Source organism: Grus americana, chromosome 26 (assembly GCF_028858705.1).
Source record: "Grus americana isolate bGruAme1 chromosome 26, bGruAme1.mat, whole genome shotgun sequence".
NCBI classification, from domain to species: domain Eukaryota; kingdom Metazoa; phylum Chordata; class Aves; order Gruiformes; family Gruidae; genus Grus; species Grus americana.
The window spans coordinates 5,787,983-5,803,581 of NC_072877.1; the positions used below are offsets into that span (position 1 = coordinate 5,787,983).

At 46.5% G+C, this 15,599-nt stretch overlaps 1 protein-coding gene across 4 annotated transcripts in view; it reads right to left on the reverse strand.

Annotated features, from left to right (window-relative positions):
- Positions 1 to 14,649, reverse strand: part of GFPT1 (glutamine--fructose-6-phosphate transaminase 1) — a 47,137-nt gene extending 32,488 nt beyond the window's left edge. For all 4 annotated transcript variants that reach the window (XM_054804783.1, XM_054804781.1, XM_054804782.1 and 1 more), the window contains exons 1-5: positions 14,542 to 14,649; positions 3,971 to 4,078; positions 3,456 to 3,563; positions 2,263 to 2,388; positions 1,388 to 1,446 (exon numbers count right to left, since the gene is read on the reverse strand). In XM_054804783.1, the coding sequence (XP_054660758.1) occupies positions 1,388 to 1,446; positions 2,263 to 2,388; positions 3,456 to 3,563; positions 3,971 to 4,078; positions 14,542 to 14,548 (408 nt within the window). In that variant the 5' untranslated portion in view covers positions 14,549 to 14,649. The remainder of the gene's footprint in view (positions 1 to 1,387; positions 1,447 to 2,262; positions 2,389 to 3,455; positions 3,564 to 3,970; positions 4,079 to 14,541) is intronic.
- Positions 14,650 to 15,599: the final 950 nt, after the last annotated feature.

Consider the following 15,599-nt stretch of genomic DNA (forward strand, 5'->3'; position numbering starts at 1 on the left):
AGTGGCACAGTGAGGAGGAGTGTGAGTAGGGGAATGGGGGAGGGAGGTGGGAGTGTGGAGGAGTGTGAGAGAGGTGTGAGTAGGGAAGTGTGGGAATGAGTGTGAGTGAGTACGGGAGTGAATATGAGTGGTGGAGAGCGAGCGTGAGGAATATGAGGGGTGGTGTGTGAGTGAGAGTGGGGGGAGTGAGTGGGACAGTGTGTGAATAGGGCAAGTGTGAGTGGGAGAATCTGCGGAAATGAGGAGGGGTGGGAGGGTGAGTGGGGGAATGAGGAGTGTGAGGTGAGAGGCGTGTGAGCTGAGGAGTGTGTGTGTAAGTGGGAGAGCATGAGAATGAGTGAGGGAATGAAGAGGTTGAGTGACTGGAGGAGTGTGAGTGGAAGGGTAAGCGGGGAGTAAGTGCGAGAATATGAGTGAGAGGGAGGGAGGGAAGGAGGGAGAGTAAGAGGAGTGGGGGTGCAAGTGGGAGCGTTGAGTGTGAATAGGGGAGCATGAGTGAGTGTGGGGAATAGGGTAGTGAGTAGGGGAGTAGAGAGTGGGGGGTGTGAGTGGGAGAGTGTGATTAGTGAATTGAGTGTGAGAATCTGAGTGGGAGAGTAGGAGTGGGAGGGCAAGTCTGAGTGAGTGGGGAAGTGTGAGTCAGGGTATGAGTGGGAAAGTGAGTGTGGGGGTGTGCGAGTGGGGAATGGGGCAAGTGAGTGGGGAATAATGGGGGAATGAGGAGTGTGGTGAGGGGGGAGGTTGAGTCAGAGGAGTGTGTGAGTGGGAGAGAGTGAGAGTTAAGGAGTGTGAATATGAGTGGAGGAGTGAGGAGGTGAGGGAGAGTAGGGTGAGGCCAGTGGGGGAAGTGCTTGGGAGTGTGAGTGGGGGAGCGAGTGTGAGAATACGAGTGGGGAATGGGGCAGTGAGGGGTGGACTACGAGCAGAGGAGTGAGGAGCAAGAGCAGAGGTGTGGGGGTGTGAGTGCAAGAACATGAGTGGGGGAACAGGTGAGAGGGAAGGAGTGAGAGGGGAGTGTGTGTGAAGTGGGAGAGTGAGCCTGGGTGAGGGAGTGGGGGAGAGAGTAAAGGAGTGTGAGAATATGAGAGCAATAATGAAGGGGGGTGTGAGTGGGGGAGCGTGAATACAGGGAGGGAGGGACTTTAAGTGGGTGAGTGTGAGTGGGGGAGCATGAGTGGAGGAGAGAGAATGGGAGCAGGGGAGTGTGGAGTGGGAACGTGAGCAGGGGTGAGCATGAGAATATGAGGCAGGGAGTGGAGGGATGATGGGAGTGGGACGAGCAGGGGAGTGTGGGTGGGAAATGAGTGTGAGGATACAAGTGGGGAGTGCGTGAAAGCAGAAGTGAGTGGGAGCGAGGGATCGAGTGTCACACACAGAGATCACTCACCAGGAATTTCCGCAGGTCTTTGTAGTTGGTGATGATGCCGTTGTGGATGACGATGAACTCTGGAGACAGAGGAAAGGCCCCGCTCAGCCCCGCACCAGCCCCCTGGCCTGGCAGCGGGTGCCCGCAGCCCCGTGATAGAGACGCAGAGACCACAAAGCTTTATTGTGTGAAAACCCATACTGGGCAGAATAAAGAGAAGAGTTTCACCTCCTGGTGTGATTTGCTTGCTCTGCCCCGTTTGGCGTGGCTGGTAATGGCAGAAGATAATAATGACCCGGGTGGGACTAGGGCTACCAAGACCCCACAAACCTTCTGGAGGCATTTAAGCGTTTGGCAATTTCCAGCCTGCTGGAAGCAATTAAACACCACACTCCTCCTGCCAGCTCGTTGGTGCTGCTCCTCGGGCGGCTACGCCAAACACTGACCAAGCTGCACGCTGCAGCACCACAGAGCAGACCAACCCCTCTCCACACAATAGTGATTATGAAAAAAACATAAATAAATGGGGGGGGGGGGGAAGTAGTATACAAAATTCCATTCCAAAGAATAGCCAGGAAAATTCTTACCAACCAACTTCATTCTGTGTTTGCCTCCTCCTTGCACTGTGCCCATGCACCCACTGGACCTCTGAGCACTAATCCCAACCCTCCTGAGATCGTTCACTGCTGTGGACAAACCCCGTGGACAGAAATCCAGGCCAAAACCCCTCCGGCTTCCCAGCAGCCAGGCTCAGCATCATGGTCTGCAACAAACCCCCTGCAGGGCTCCAGCCACCCCTCCCTGCAACACAGCGGGCAGCAGCGGCAGCAGCAAGCTTCTCCAGAGCCTTCAAGCCCTGCTGAGGAGCGTGCGGTTCCTCACGCAAACACACTCACCATTGTTTTTATCCGAGCGTTGCGGGTGGCTGTTGATGGGGCTGGGCTCACCGTGGGTAGCCCAGCGGGTATGGGCGATTCCAAGGTGAACATCAAACTCGATGTCAAGGTCCATGTCCTGTTGCTCTGCAGCAGAAGTAGGAGAAGTTTTTAGTACCGAGGGGCTGTCCCTACCCCAAAGTCAACGTGGGAGTCTCACCAGGCCTCTGGGATGTGCGAGACAGCAATGCTGACCGGGAAACAGAATCAGCAAATCCCACAAAACATCAAGCATATTTTCAGGGAATTTAGAACACAGATGCACACAACCAACAACCCCCCCCCCCCCGCATTCCTTGCCCTGCCAAAATAAAAAAACACCTTTAAAAAAGGATCCACCCTTAATTCCTCTCTCGGGGGTGCGCCTTGCCATGCTGTCAGCTGCTGTATGCTATTTCTTTGGGATAAACAGCACCCTGCACTGTGAGGGTAACACTAGCATGGGTTAAAAAAAAAGTCAAATTACAACAACCCAGCAGCTCTTGAACTAGAGATCTTGGCTCCTCTGAGAAGCATCTTCCCGTTCTCACACAGCTTACCTGTATTCCACACCCAACCACTTTGTGTTTCTTTGCGTTGTGCGCAGAGTTAATGAAGTTAACATTTAAATCGAGGGAACACAAAGAGGCAGAAACAGATGCAGACGACCTCACTCTCTGTGTTCTCATCAATTTGACAGTTACATACATTAGTGCTTTCCTGACGCCAGCTGCTTAGCCCATTGCTACTCAGACAGACAGCTTTAGTTGGGACAAGCATTATGTATGAAAATTTAAAATTCAATCGGTGAAGTTATTAGAGCATTTCTCTTCTTTTGCCCAAGCCCTAGGTCTCTGATATTTATTTCCCAGTAATTCCCCTCAGAGTTTTTTTTGGTCTGTTTCCTAAAATGTATTTCAAGTCTATTTTATTTTAATAGGATGTGATTCATTTGTCTTGAGAAATCAGGACTTCTCTGTAACTTCATGACAACATTCATAGGATCACTGGGTTCTTCACAGCACACACTAAGTGTTTACATCTCTGGCACTTTAAACACAGTTACGTGGAAATACGGTGTTTCTGGGTAAACCAGGTGATATTCAAACCACACATGACATGACAGGACATTTCAAGGAAAGAGAACAGGCAAAGAATGAAAGGGAAATACATACTGTGAACCTCTTCGTCCAGAGCCTTCACTTTCCCCTTCTGTTTGATAAGCTGGATTTTGCAAGCATTAGCTTCCCAGTCTTTGTCGTTTCCGCCATCGATTCCCACACCTAAGCACCGCCACAGAATACGAAGAAAGAGTGTGAAGTGCAGAAAGTATATTACAGTATTTTATGTCCAAAAATCCTGATTTTTTTTTTTTTACAGTACCCTTTCTCCCCCCAGCTGACTCTCAAAAGGAAAGCAAGAAACCCCTTAGATTAGAAGTCATCTTTCCCTTTGTCATCTTGTAGGCATTTTTAAAGCCCCAGATAACAGGCACCAAGAATGTTCACAGAAATCCATATACTGAAAGTTAATCCAGACCTCTGACCACATGATCAAAGGCACATCCACTTTGTGTTTCAGCTTGCTTCAAAAGCAGAAAACAGTAGAACCCATTCACAAACACACCATGAAAATCACCATTTGCAAGCCAAAATTCAAAAAAGAGCCACTGTTGCTCAGAGCGCGCTACCTGCAGAATCATAGCCTCTGTACTCCAGCCGCTGGAGCCCTTTGATAAGGGTCTCCAGGATCTCCCGCCTTGTCCGGGGAACATGGTAGTTCAGGTAAGCAAAGATGCCTGTATGGGGAAAAAAGAGCATAATCTTCTAACAAAATCACAGCTGAGGAGACTCTGTATGTGCCATCTACTTAGTACGTGCCCTAAGTTAAAACTCAAACAGGCCTTTGTACTGAGAACCCCCCGCAGGAAGGTACCACCGCGTCTGCAGCTTTTCCTTACCCCTCCTGAGGTCCAATGGAGAAGATCTCACTATCGTTTAAGAGATCAAAACCAACCACAAAACGCCAGCATCCTTCCCATGACACTGAAAGCAACTAAACAGGACAAGTCTGGGCACAATGGGACAAAGAATTTCCATGTGAGGTGGACCTACACGACAGAATGAGTTGTCAGGAGACGATGCAACAGGCAGGAAACTAATCACTCCAGATGAAGTGTCCAGGGTTCACTGACATGCTGAATATATCCTTCCTCGAATAGCTTTCTCTAAGTTCCTCCCACAGACTCACTAAGAAAAAAAAAATCATTTAACTCATGCAAACTAATGGAACTCTTTTTCCTGTGGGTTGCAAAAGAAGGTAAATTGTTTCTTCTATTGTTAAGCAGCAAAGAGGACACAAAATTCCTAGATCTCTAATGCCAATTATGGCTCTATTTCAGAAAGATTTCCTTTGGTGCCACCAGGAAGCAGTAGCATAGAAGACATTTACTGGATGCTAGAAATATCTGTACTTGAAATCTACCATTTCACCCTATCTAACATTTTAAAGGAGAAGAATATCTGCGTGGAATAAAAGCAAGACAGGTTTCATACAAATATGTGTTTCATCCATATATGTAAGTGACGGGTACTTCAAGGTTTGTAATTTGAGAAACTTTATCAAAACTTCTTGAGGAGAACAGAATTCAGTCGCACACACGCAAAACCAAAGTGCTTTTCAAGGCATCCCAAATCTTTCACTTTTTCCTGATAGTACTGCCATACAGCCTGTCTCGCACTTCCCAAATTCTTATTCATGCGAAAAATTTTACTCCCAAGATGACTTTTGGAACACATAGCTTTATGTTTACAGACAGATTATTTTAAAAAACATTTGAAAAACTGCATTCTTAAGCTGTTTGTGTTTTGGAATTAAACTAAATAATTTAAAGCCTTCTGACATCTTAATTTATAAGTAGAAATATGGGCTATTCAGGGTTGATGGACGCACCACATAGCAAAGCACTGAAACATTTGCAAGGGCCTTTTTAGCCTAAGCGGGGACAAGGAGGTTGTGGCAGCCGTATACCATTCTGACACCCCCCCATTCCTTCTCCCTTTTCCATGGACTTCAGCTGCAGCGCTCAGGACAACTTTGTCATGAGCTTCAACTTCCCACTCCCAAAGCACCAGCATTAGAAGTTGCATCTCCCTGCAGTTCTGCTGCAAAAAGAGCACATCTGTCTCGTTTATTTTCTTCCATATTGCTAGAAAAAATTAGATGCACATTCTATTGTTCCTCTTTCTTAAACCATCTAGTTAGATGAAGGAAAAAAAAAATAAAAGGAGCTTTTCACTTGGTTTCTCTTGCTCCTACCTTCACTTCCCCAAAACCTTTTCTGATAACCACTTGTATCAGGACCAAGTTTATAAAAATCTGCAGTTGTGTTTCCACTGCTCCCGACATCCCCAAACACGCACACAGGCCTGCTGCTGCCATCCCCTGAGGGCATTTGTTCAACTTGCATGCAGGGACGGGGCGAGGTCCTCCTTCACAAACATCCCAATTCACAGCTGACAACAGATAACGAAACGCTAACAGCAGTTAACAACCTCTGCCGTATTTCAAAAGCCTCCTCTGAAGGAGACTTCCCCCACGCTCTCAATCTCCAACCCCCCCTCCCCCCGCTTCTGGGGAAAAAAAAAAAAGGAAAAAAAAGTTTTCCAATTTGATACTTAGCTCACTCCGCTTCTAAAAACTGCATTCTTCAGGCAAACAGCAATCTCCCTGTTTACAAGTGAACTGGCTCCAAATAGCTGTCATCCAGGCTGAAGGATGACACATTTCAGCTATATCCTGAATGCCTAAAATCCTTTAAATGACTTCCAGGTCTTACAACAGGAGTACAAAGCAGACTGCTTTGTTAGCAGGCAGCTGGAAAAGCCCCTCTCTCCATATTTACCAGAAACCTCCCAGACGCCCAGTGCAGTGGTAACCTTACACATAAAAACAACAAGCATAGAAAATAAAAGCAGAGACAACAAGCACAGAAGATGTTTTTACAAAGACACACTGTGTTCCAGCAGCTCCTGACATTTCCCTTTACACCAAAGCCACCTACCACAGCATCCAAAGCAAAGCTACTTCAGAAGGAATAATTATAACCAGCACGAGTAATTACGGAAACATGAACGCTGCTTACATTTTTCCAAATTAGCTAAGTAATTTCGGAGTTGAAAACTCTCTCAGTGTTTGGAAGCACACGCCCTTAAGGGTCCCATTCCCACCCAAACCCTGGAGCCTTACACCCTCTTTTTGACGGCGCTGGGCAGCTCCTCGCTCCGGCGATAGCTGGGTCCGTCACCTACAATCCCTGCGTCCCCCCGGGGCGTTCCGGCTATCTCGCCATGGCATAACCAGTCCCGCTCTGGCACACGGCTCCCTAGCCATTCCACCAGCACAGCACAACACCAAAGGCCACTCAAGCGGGATACGCTCTTTTGAGCAAACGGGCACCAATGACAAGCGTTAAGGTGCTCTGGAGTTTGAACGTCAGGCTGGCCGCAGCGAGACAGCTCCTGGAAGCCCTTCCCAGTGAACAGCGGCAGCGTGAGAGGCACAAGAGCCTCTTTGACGGGAGCAAAGAGGAGATCGTTCTTCACTGGCACGCAAAGGGTGAAACAGAGCCACCGTGAAGTTTAGGGAAGGAACTGCGTGCAAAAGGTATGATACGTATGGGCATACGCCAAGAAGGGAGAAGAAAAGAGGACTGTGGGAAAGGTGGAGGGGAAGCAGCGTAGAACGGGACAGCAAGTTTAATGTAGGTAGTGTGCTCTGCATCTCGGCTGCCCATCAGCAACTCCAGGCCCCTCGGGCCAAGAGCATGCCGGAGGCGTGTGAAGGTAGCGCTCCGCTGCGCCCAAGGGACATCGGGCATCACCCATCTAACGCTACCAGGCACACGGCAACCGAAAACCCAACTTGCTTCCAGGCCGTGACACCACATTTAAATGAGGGTATTTTCCATTGAAGTAGACTGGGGGCCCAACGCAGTCATCTCAATGGCCCCACAGAAAGCGCAGAGCGTGTGTCCCCACCTAAACACCCGATCAACAGCTCTGTAGCTGATAAAACAGACACAGCCCCGAGGGGCAGGGGGACACCAAAGGAACCCCACAGCGTCTTGCTCAAAGCCCCAGTGAAAATCACTTTGCACAGCGCTTCCCACACAGACCCTTGGTGCCCCAGCAAGGCCATTAAAATGAAGTCCTCCATGTGAAAAAAAGTCTAACTCAATAGAAGGGCACAATTATTAGGCAGAAACCTGGTTTCCTGTCATAAAATATTTTGGTAAATATGAATTGATCATTTCAGTCTCCATCCTGCTTCTGGCATGAGGATGACAACTTATTCTGAACCAAAAATATGGTTTAAAACCAGCAGTATTTCCCTCTAGTCAGGGCTGACTTTGGACATCTTTGTTAAATCTGAATCCAAATCAGACAGTGGCTTGAAATGTTATTTTCTCTGCACATTTTAACAAGTTCAGTCACACCTGAACTAAAAAAAAAAACCCACAACCCAACAAACCAAAACTTGATTTCTTGTCATCACAGCTGCTAGCAGTGTGCAACAAAATGCCACGTACTGAATGGGCGCAAAGTAGAAACCGACTTCCTCCAGGAAGGGATGGCTCATCTGGAATGAGACTGAAAAACAGTAGTGTTTATTTCTACTTGTACTGTAAACAAACAGAAAACATCTATCTAGAAAGAAGCCAACTTGGCATTTGTCTCAGGCATTGAAAAAAATAATCTATTAATTACAGCACAATTATACTAACATTATTCATGAAGACTGTGAAAAAAAATCTGAATCTAAGACTAAGAATGCCACAAAAAAACTCCAACCATGCAAGGAATTCAGTGCTGCTTATCAGAAAACACAGAGACTATGAAAAGCAAGCCAGCTAAAAGAAATGCAAATACAATATTAACGATGCAAAATGTGTGAACATACTCTTCAAAAAAGCCGACCAGGTAACCATTGGGAGATTCAGTTTTGATTCCGTTCAGCTTTTAGATCTTGACAGGAAAATAGCTGGATTGATAATGGAGACACCACTATGAAAATAAAATTCTAGGAACTCACCTGTGATTGACACATTTCACAAATGAGAAGGCAAGTAAGACAAGCAAGTTTAAAACTCACCTTAAGAAAACAGGAAAAAAATATGAAATAAAAATAAATAGAATAATATGTAGAAATTATGCACAATAAAAGTGAAAAATGGGACAATAAGGCCGGTGAAAAGGAACATGAGTCTTCCTAAATGCATGACTTACTAATCTGCAAGCTAAAAATCAAATATTTGGAGGTTTATCACCCATTTATGACATTTGATCATGATGAATTATGTGTAAATAACAGTTTCATTTACTGGAAATATTTTCAAATGCACTTCATTTTCTCCATTTCAAACATCCCATAATGTCGTGATTCTTCATAGCTGGAGAAAGTTTCAATCTGCATTTAGAAAACAGCATTTTTACTGGCTCTACCCTAACTATTGGATTATTCAGGAACACATGAGCAATCACATCTTGTAACCACTTCCATTTTTAAGTACAATTCCATTGCCCTCGACAGACACACTGATGAGGAAAAAAAAGACCCAAAGCATTAAATGTTTGTTACACTTCACTGATCTAAGTGTTTTTTTGTAAAATGTTTATTTCTCCCAGCAGCCACCAACACGGGCTCTGCAGATAAAATTTTGCTCTGGAATTACACCTCGAGCCCTCGGTCCCACCTGCGTAAACGCCCAGTGAGGAACATGGCTGTGCCGAGTCCAAGGGCACTCAGGTGATACTTACGTCCCAGCGTGACACAAAGCCCTGGCCGTTCAAGAGAAGAACCTCTTTTTACCCCAAAGCCGAACAAAGGATCACTTCACCCAGCTACAAAACATAGCCTTCTCCGAGGTGGAATGCGGCAGATGTGGGTTGGCACACAGCAACTCTACCTTGCAGTTTAGACTACAAAAGACGTTCCTTCTAGGCACCAGAGACATGTTTTTCTCCAAATCACAGTGCCTTGTTAAAGCCTCGTTCTCTCCCTCCCTGTGCTTATATTCAAATCAATCTATGCGATTCAAAAGATGGAAAGATATGAACTGCATGGATCTTTACAGCTGCTTGAAGGCTTCCATGAGGAGCACTCTGTCACAAAGCGCCAATTTTTCTGTCAAAGTGACAATTCATTTAAATCACAACAGTCGATGGAAACATGTTGGATTTGATGAAATTCCAATGCAAATCTAGCAAATTCCCATCAGGGTCCCATCTGGTGCACCACCAGCTCATCCCCCTTGCCAGCCTAGATGCCAGGTGCTGAAAATGTAGAAATCTTGAAGTCCAAGCAGAACGTTCCTGAAACCAAACCACTGTGAATTTCTTGTCCCTAGCAGACCTGAAAAGAGGAGTTGCAGTTTCAGCTCGACTTACGCATTTAGACACCACTGAACGCAAGTGGTTTTTAGCAATGAAAACCACACCTGCCCTCCATAACTCATGCTCCGGAACAAGCCAGAAAGAGGAAGTATTAAAGAAAACCAGGATATGTGAATGACATTTAATTACGCCACCTTGACAAGCCTTGAGTTGGCATCATTCAAGGTGAAATACGTGCCACATGAAACAAAAAACCCCACCCTGTGAACTTCATTCTTGCCTAGCACTGTTTATAATTGTGAACTCCCAGCTAAAATAAGACAGCAGCAAGCATACTACAGGAATTTATATCTGACAGGCTCAGAAAACACATACCCCTGTCTGGAATACACTAATGTACTTCAGGACTTGACACTAATATACTTCAGGATAAGAACAGTCGTCACACTTTACAACATAATAAAACATTTCAACTAGTAACTTGACAGAGGACGTCGCACGTACGGGCTGAAAAGACTCATTCAAAGCATGTCAGCTCATCATACAATTCTTGAAAAACACTAAGACCCGCCGTAGTATGAACTCCTGTATGTATTTCTCTTAAGTGAAATTTCTTGAACAATGCACTTTCGCACATAAAACATTTCTTTTCTTGCAGGTTTGCCATAAAAACTTTACCTGTTGAAGCATCAGCAGAACTGGTATTCAGCTGCTCGTGAAACTTAGCCCCCTCTTAGAACCGATTTTTAATATTCTAGCACAAAACTTAGACATTCTCAATGGCAGCTTAATGAAGAATTCCCTACAAACTGTTGACAGATTTTAACAGAATGGCATTTTTACCAAATGGATGTTCATTATTTCTATTGCTGACAATCACTAAAATACTTTTTCCTGAGAACTTAATTTTCCTGTGATCTTTTTGGTGCTCATGTTCCTTTATTTCATGTGAGTTCATAGGCAAATGAAATGAAGCACCACTTCCAGTGTCTTGAATGTGTGAAGTTACTCAGGAATAGCTTCACCTAATCCTTTTCTCACAGAAGTAGAAAAGCCTTCAGGCTAGGTTTACTGTTGGATTTACAAATTCCTTTATACCATACCGTATACCTGTTAAAACCATTTCAACAGACAATGTTATTGGTACATCCACTTGGCAATTCCAAAGAATCCTTTATCCTGGTGATGATTACGAGGCCTTAAGTCTTCAACACATTAGAAGCAGGCTACTAAATAACACATGCATAATATACATTACAGACTGGGAAAAGCAATAAAAATATTTTTCTTCAAACTACAGCAGGGGAGACAGTAGGCAGTAATAGCAAGTTCTCACACAGAACAAAGTCTCATACTGATGCTCAAAACTTACTGGAGTGGGCTCCTATTATTGGCTGCCTGGTGGTTCGGTGAGGTGGAACACTGTGCCAACCCCTGCGTATCAAAACAACGCTAATTCTGCACAGGTTGAATGAGCGCAAGGTCAGAAACAAGCATACCATCATTATTAGGTGGGATATATATGGGAGAGTTTACATTCAATTCATCAAGTCTGCTCTGGGAGAAAAGCAAAGTGGAAAAACATCCATTTGGTGAAGAACCACATTTGTTGACAGGATGCTGCTTTTACCACCCACGCACACACCTCCCTCTCCAGCTACAAAGGACAAGATTTCTCCTGTCTAGAGTAAACAACCAGTGTATCAATTCTAAGGACTCACTCCAGGCAAGAGCGACTACTCTATGCTTCACAGAAAGGCATACACCTAGGTGTACAAGTGGTATTTCAGCAGGTGGGAGGACAGTCCCCACTGATGTACGTGCAACCCTAAAACTTGAAACTCGAGTTTGTCTTAAGCCCGTTTTTATCTTCAGCAATCGCTAGTAATACAAGACCTAAATTCTAAAATCCCTTTTTGTTGTTAAAAACAGTCATGGCATACGATAGGTTTACTTATTTACAAAACCTGGCTACCTTGAAAAACCTGTTTTCCAAACTATTTCATAGATGCCATTCAACTGGTTTGGTGCATTCTGACCAAAGCACACCCAATTTTTACCTGGCTAGGCCTTCAAACTGCAAGTTTGTAATACATACCACGAACAAAACCTATTTTTCACTAACACTATTAAAAACAAAAGGCCAGCATATCTACACAGCAGGCTTGTCATTTATGCTAGGCATGAAGGAATTGAACTTTGAGGCTACTTTCCTTTACCTGTCAAGCGGTATGAGAACATCAGATTTCAGGTCTTCGTAAGGTCACACGCACGTAAACCTGAACGTCAGATTATCAGTACATTGAAAACATTTGTGTTGGTAACTCCATAGTCTTCAAGCTGTCACAGGGAGAACTCAGGTAACAATAGCACCATTGTCACCTTTTTTAAAAAAAAACCCCTCATCTTAATAACTACCTTTCTATCTGAGATGAATTGGATAAAAATCTCAGTGCGGACCGTGTACCCACCAGACAGCATGGCAAGAAAAAGCAATGTATATCCTGAGTTACAATTCTATTACAGATATGTCGTTTGAGGGTTCGTACAAGCAACCAGGCCTGCACGGCTATCACTACACTGCATAACACGGCTACTCAAACCTTACAGAGGCCATAGCATGAGAAATCAGAGCCCTCTACTCCAAGACGCAGACTACTGTCACTTCACTTAGGAAAGACAATTAAGTCTTGCTAGCCTACAAGCTTGTAGGTACCTACAGAGTACCTACAAGCCAGCTCTGCCTAGTCACGACACTTCCAGGACTATCCAAGAGGGCGATGCCTCAATTTGTTCACCTTGTTCTTGTGCTGGAGCCTACTGCTGCTGTACGGAAAAAAGCCCAAACGTCACTGCAATTAACGTTTCCTACTGTGAGCCGAGACCACCGTCAATTTTGCCTTGCTCACCAACTGGACCGCAAACGACAGCAGCAGAGGAGACTGTATTCCTTAGTTTCTGCCAACTGTGCTTAACCGCAAGTCACAAGAGTTCATGTGGTAGCACCCTCGGACTCTAAACAGTTCTCCTCCTGTTCCCTACAAAAGCCTTAACTGTCTTCAGCCACGCACTTCCTGCATTCAGAAGCTCCTCAATTTCCAAGGCTTATTTTTCTGTATTAATGTGCTCAGTTAACGCTCTCCTCTTCTCATTTTTCACTATAGGATATATCTCTGGCTCCCAGAAGACTCAACGACAGAGCCAAAAATCCTTGATGCTTTTCTTACTGTTTCATAAAATGTTTCAATATCCAAGAAGAACTTTGCTTATATCAGAAAGGGGAGAAACACATTAGATCTTGAACACAACTAAGTAACCACCCACAGGATTTTCAGGGCTTATCACAGTTAAAAAGACAAAGAGCAGAATGTTAATATTGCACATTTCAAAGGCTGGACCTCAAATAAGGCAAGCACAAGGCACCAAAATCATCCCTATTCTTGCAGCAAGCTATTTATAATAATAATTATCTCTTCTATTCTTAGCTTTGCTCTACTTTGTACTTTTAACACAAATTAACATAATGTTAAATATAAGCTGAATTTCTGATTGCCTCTTCGTAGCGCTCCACAGACTTGACAGTTTGAAGGTGATACCATTTCACCATGGTTCAATCTCAGAAAAACAATGAAAGAAATGGCAACTTGCACATTAAATATAAAACCCACAATCTTGCTTAGAGCATCATTTTAATTTTGCACATAAAAATACAAGGGAAAAAAAAGGAAACGTGGAAAGGCAAATAAGAAGGGCCAACAGATCACTGTGGCATAGATCTCCATGGAAAAACATGAAGTCGATGTGATAAAAAGAGGAAGAGAAAGTTTAAATTATATTCCTGTGTCCAAAAGATGAGGTAGAGTAATTGTACTAACATGGCAACCAGGAGTGGAAAGTACCTAAGTGGCTTTGGAGACCAAGCCTCACTCAAGGCGTGTGCTCAACACAGGGAAGCTCCTCCACTGGGGTACGAACAGACGGCGATGAGCTGGTGCATAGCCCTGCAATGGGCACTCCTAAGCCATGTTTAAACCAGTTTACCTGTCTGCCTCACAACCTACATCGAGTACACTTGAGTCAACGTACGAGTGTTCACATGAGAGGCTGGAACGCCTGAAAAACTAACAATAAACGCTACTTTTCACTGAAAAGTGGGAGTGGTTATTCTGATACGACCAGAGCCACGTTTGGAAAAGCTACTGGTGAAATCCGTATTCCGTTCCTATAACGTACACGTTACTGACGGTCGCTGGGGCTTAGGCTCCTAAGCCACTTCGTTGCTTTTGCAAACTGCAACCTACGCACCCCCCCGGCACAGGAGTGTCACCATCCTCAGCACCACCCGCCACCGAACGAGACCCACCAACATCGCCGAGCGCCCCGAAGGCTTCGGCACCGAGGAAACAGCGTATTTTTAGTACTGTCGTGTCTCACGCAGAGCCAGGGCGCTGGCCTTTTGTACGCTCTGGCCACATTTGCGCATAATTCCGGGAGAATTTGCCCTTTCAAGTTACTAATACGTTGCAAGACGCCTCCCCCGGAGAAACGTACGCGGACCGTAGACAAGACGATGACATTTTCAGATAACGGAGACGGGGCCCCTTCTCGCCATAAGCGAGGCAACGCAGAAGCGGCCGGCTCCTTTTCGCCACCCAAATCGCCTGGGGTGTCCCGGGGGCTGGGCTGTTCCGCCGCGGCACGCTTTCGGCACGGCACCGGCCGGCCTAGCGCTGCTCCTCCGGCGGGGAGGGGAAGCAGGGCAGGGACCAGGGACCCGGCCCCCGCCGCCCGGGAGCCCCTTCTCGCAGCCGCAGGATGCGCTGCGCTTCCCCCCGGTTCCCCCCGGGCCGCGCCACCCTGCCCTTACCGCACATGGTGCGCCCCGGTCCGCGGTCGCGCTGCCTCTGCGCGCCGGGGCCGCGCCGCCCGCCCCCCGCGGCGGGGGCCCAGGGCGCAGGCCCGCCGCCCGCCCCGCCATTGGCCCCCGCCGCCCGCCCCGCCCCCGGGACGTGGCAGCCGGATCCGCGTCCGCCTGCGGGCGGGCGGTGCCCAGGGCCCCGCACGGGCGGGGAGGCAGGGGGCGACGGGGCGGGGGGGGGGCAGGCGGACAAAAGGCTCCCCCCCCCCCACCCCAGGCCTTCCCCGTGCAGCAAGGCGGGATGGACGGAGGACCGGGCACTGCGCGCAGCCGCGGCGGTGGAAATAAAGCGCCCGGAGCCTGCGGTGACAGCCCGGACGCGCAGGGGAGGGTGGTCCTGTTCCCCTGGGCAGCCCACGGGCCGCGGCAGGGCGGCATCTCCGCTAACAATTCACCCGACCGCCAGCCAAGAGCAACGCCGGCGTTTGGAGAGCACCAAGTTAGGAACCCTGAACACCCAGGAGCTTTTCTAAGCTGGGGTGGTGAACGAGCAGCACCCTCAGCCTCCCGCACCCCCGACGTATCCTCCCCCAAATCCACGTGGCCTATCTTCTCATTTTGTACTCCGATTGCTTTATAATAGCACCTATTCAGAAGATAAACCATTAAGATTAATCTACAAAGCAAATGGGGATGGGCACCACTGACAAAGCAGCAATATACTTGTTCATACAGCCGGACAGCTTAGATATGCAGACAGCATGTAACTACCATGATCAGATACAGTTTGAAAAACTTATTGAAAGCCTAAGGCTACAAAAAGATAGCAACTCCTTCTTAAGAAAATGCTGCTGATTTAACTTTATCTTGAAACTAAAAAGTCAGCAGATTTCCTTAAAAAGGAAACAACCAAAGCTAACAACCAAAAATGATAGTATCCATAAAAAAACCAGGGCAGGGGTAGATTTTGAACTTGCTGCAAGAACCTGGCTGAACACAAACAGAAGCAGGAACAATAAAAGTTAGCAGCTGGCACACCTGACTGCCTCTCTACTTTTGTTCCACAG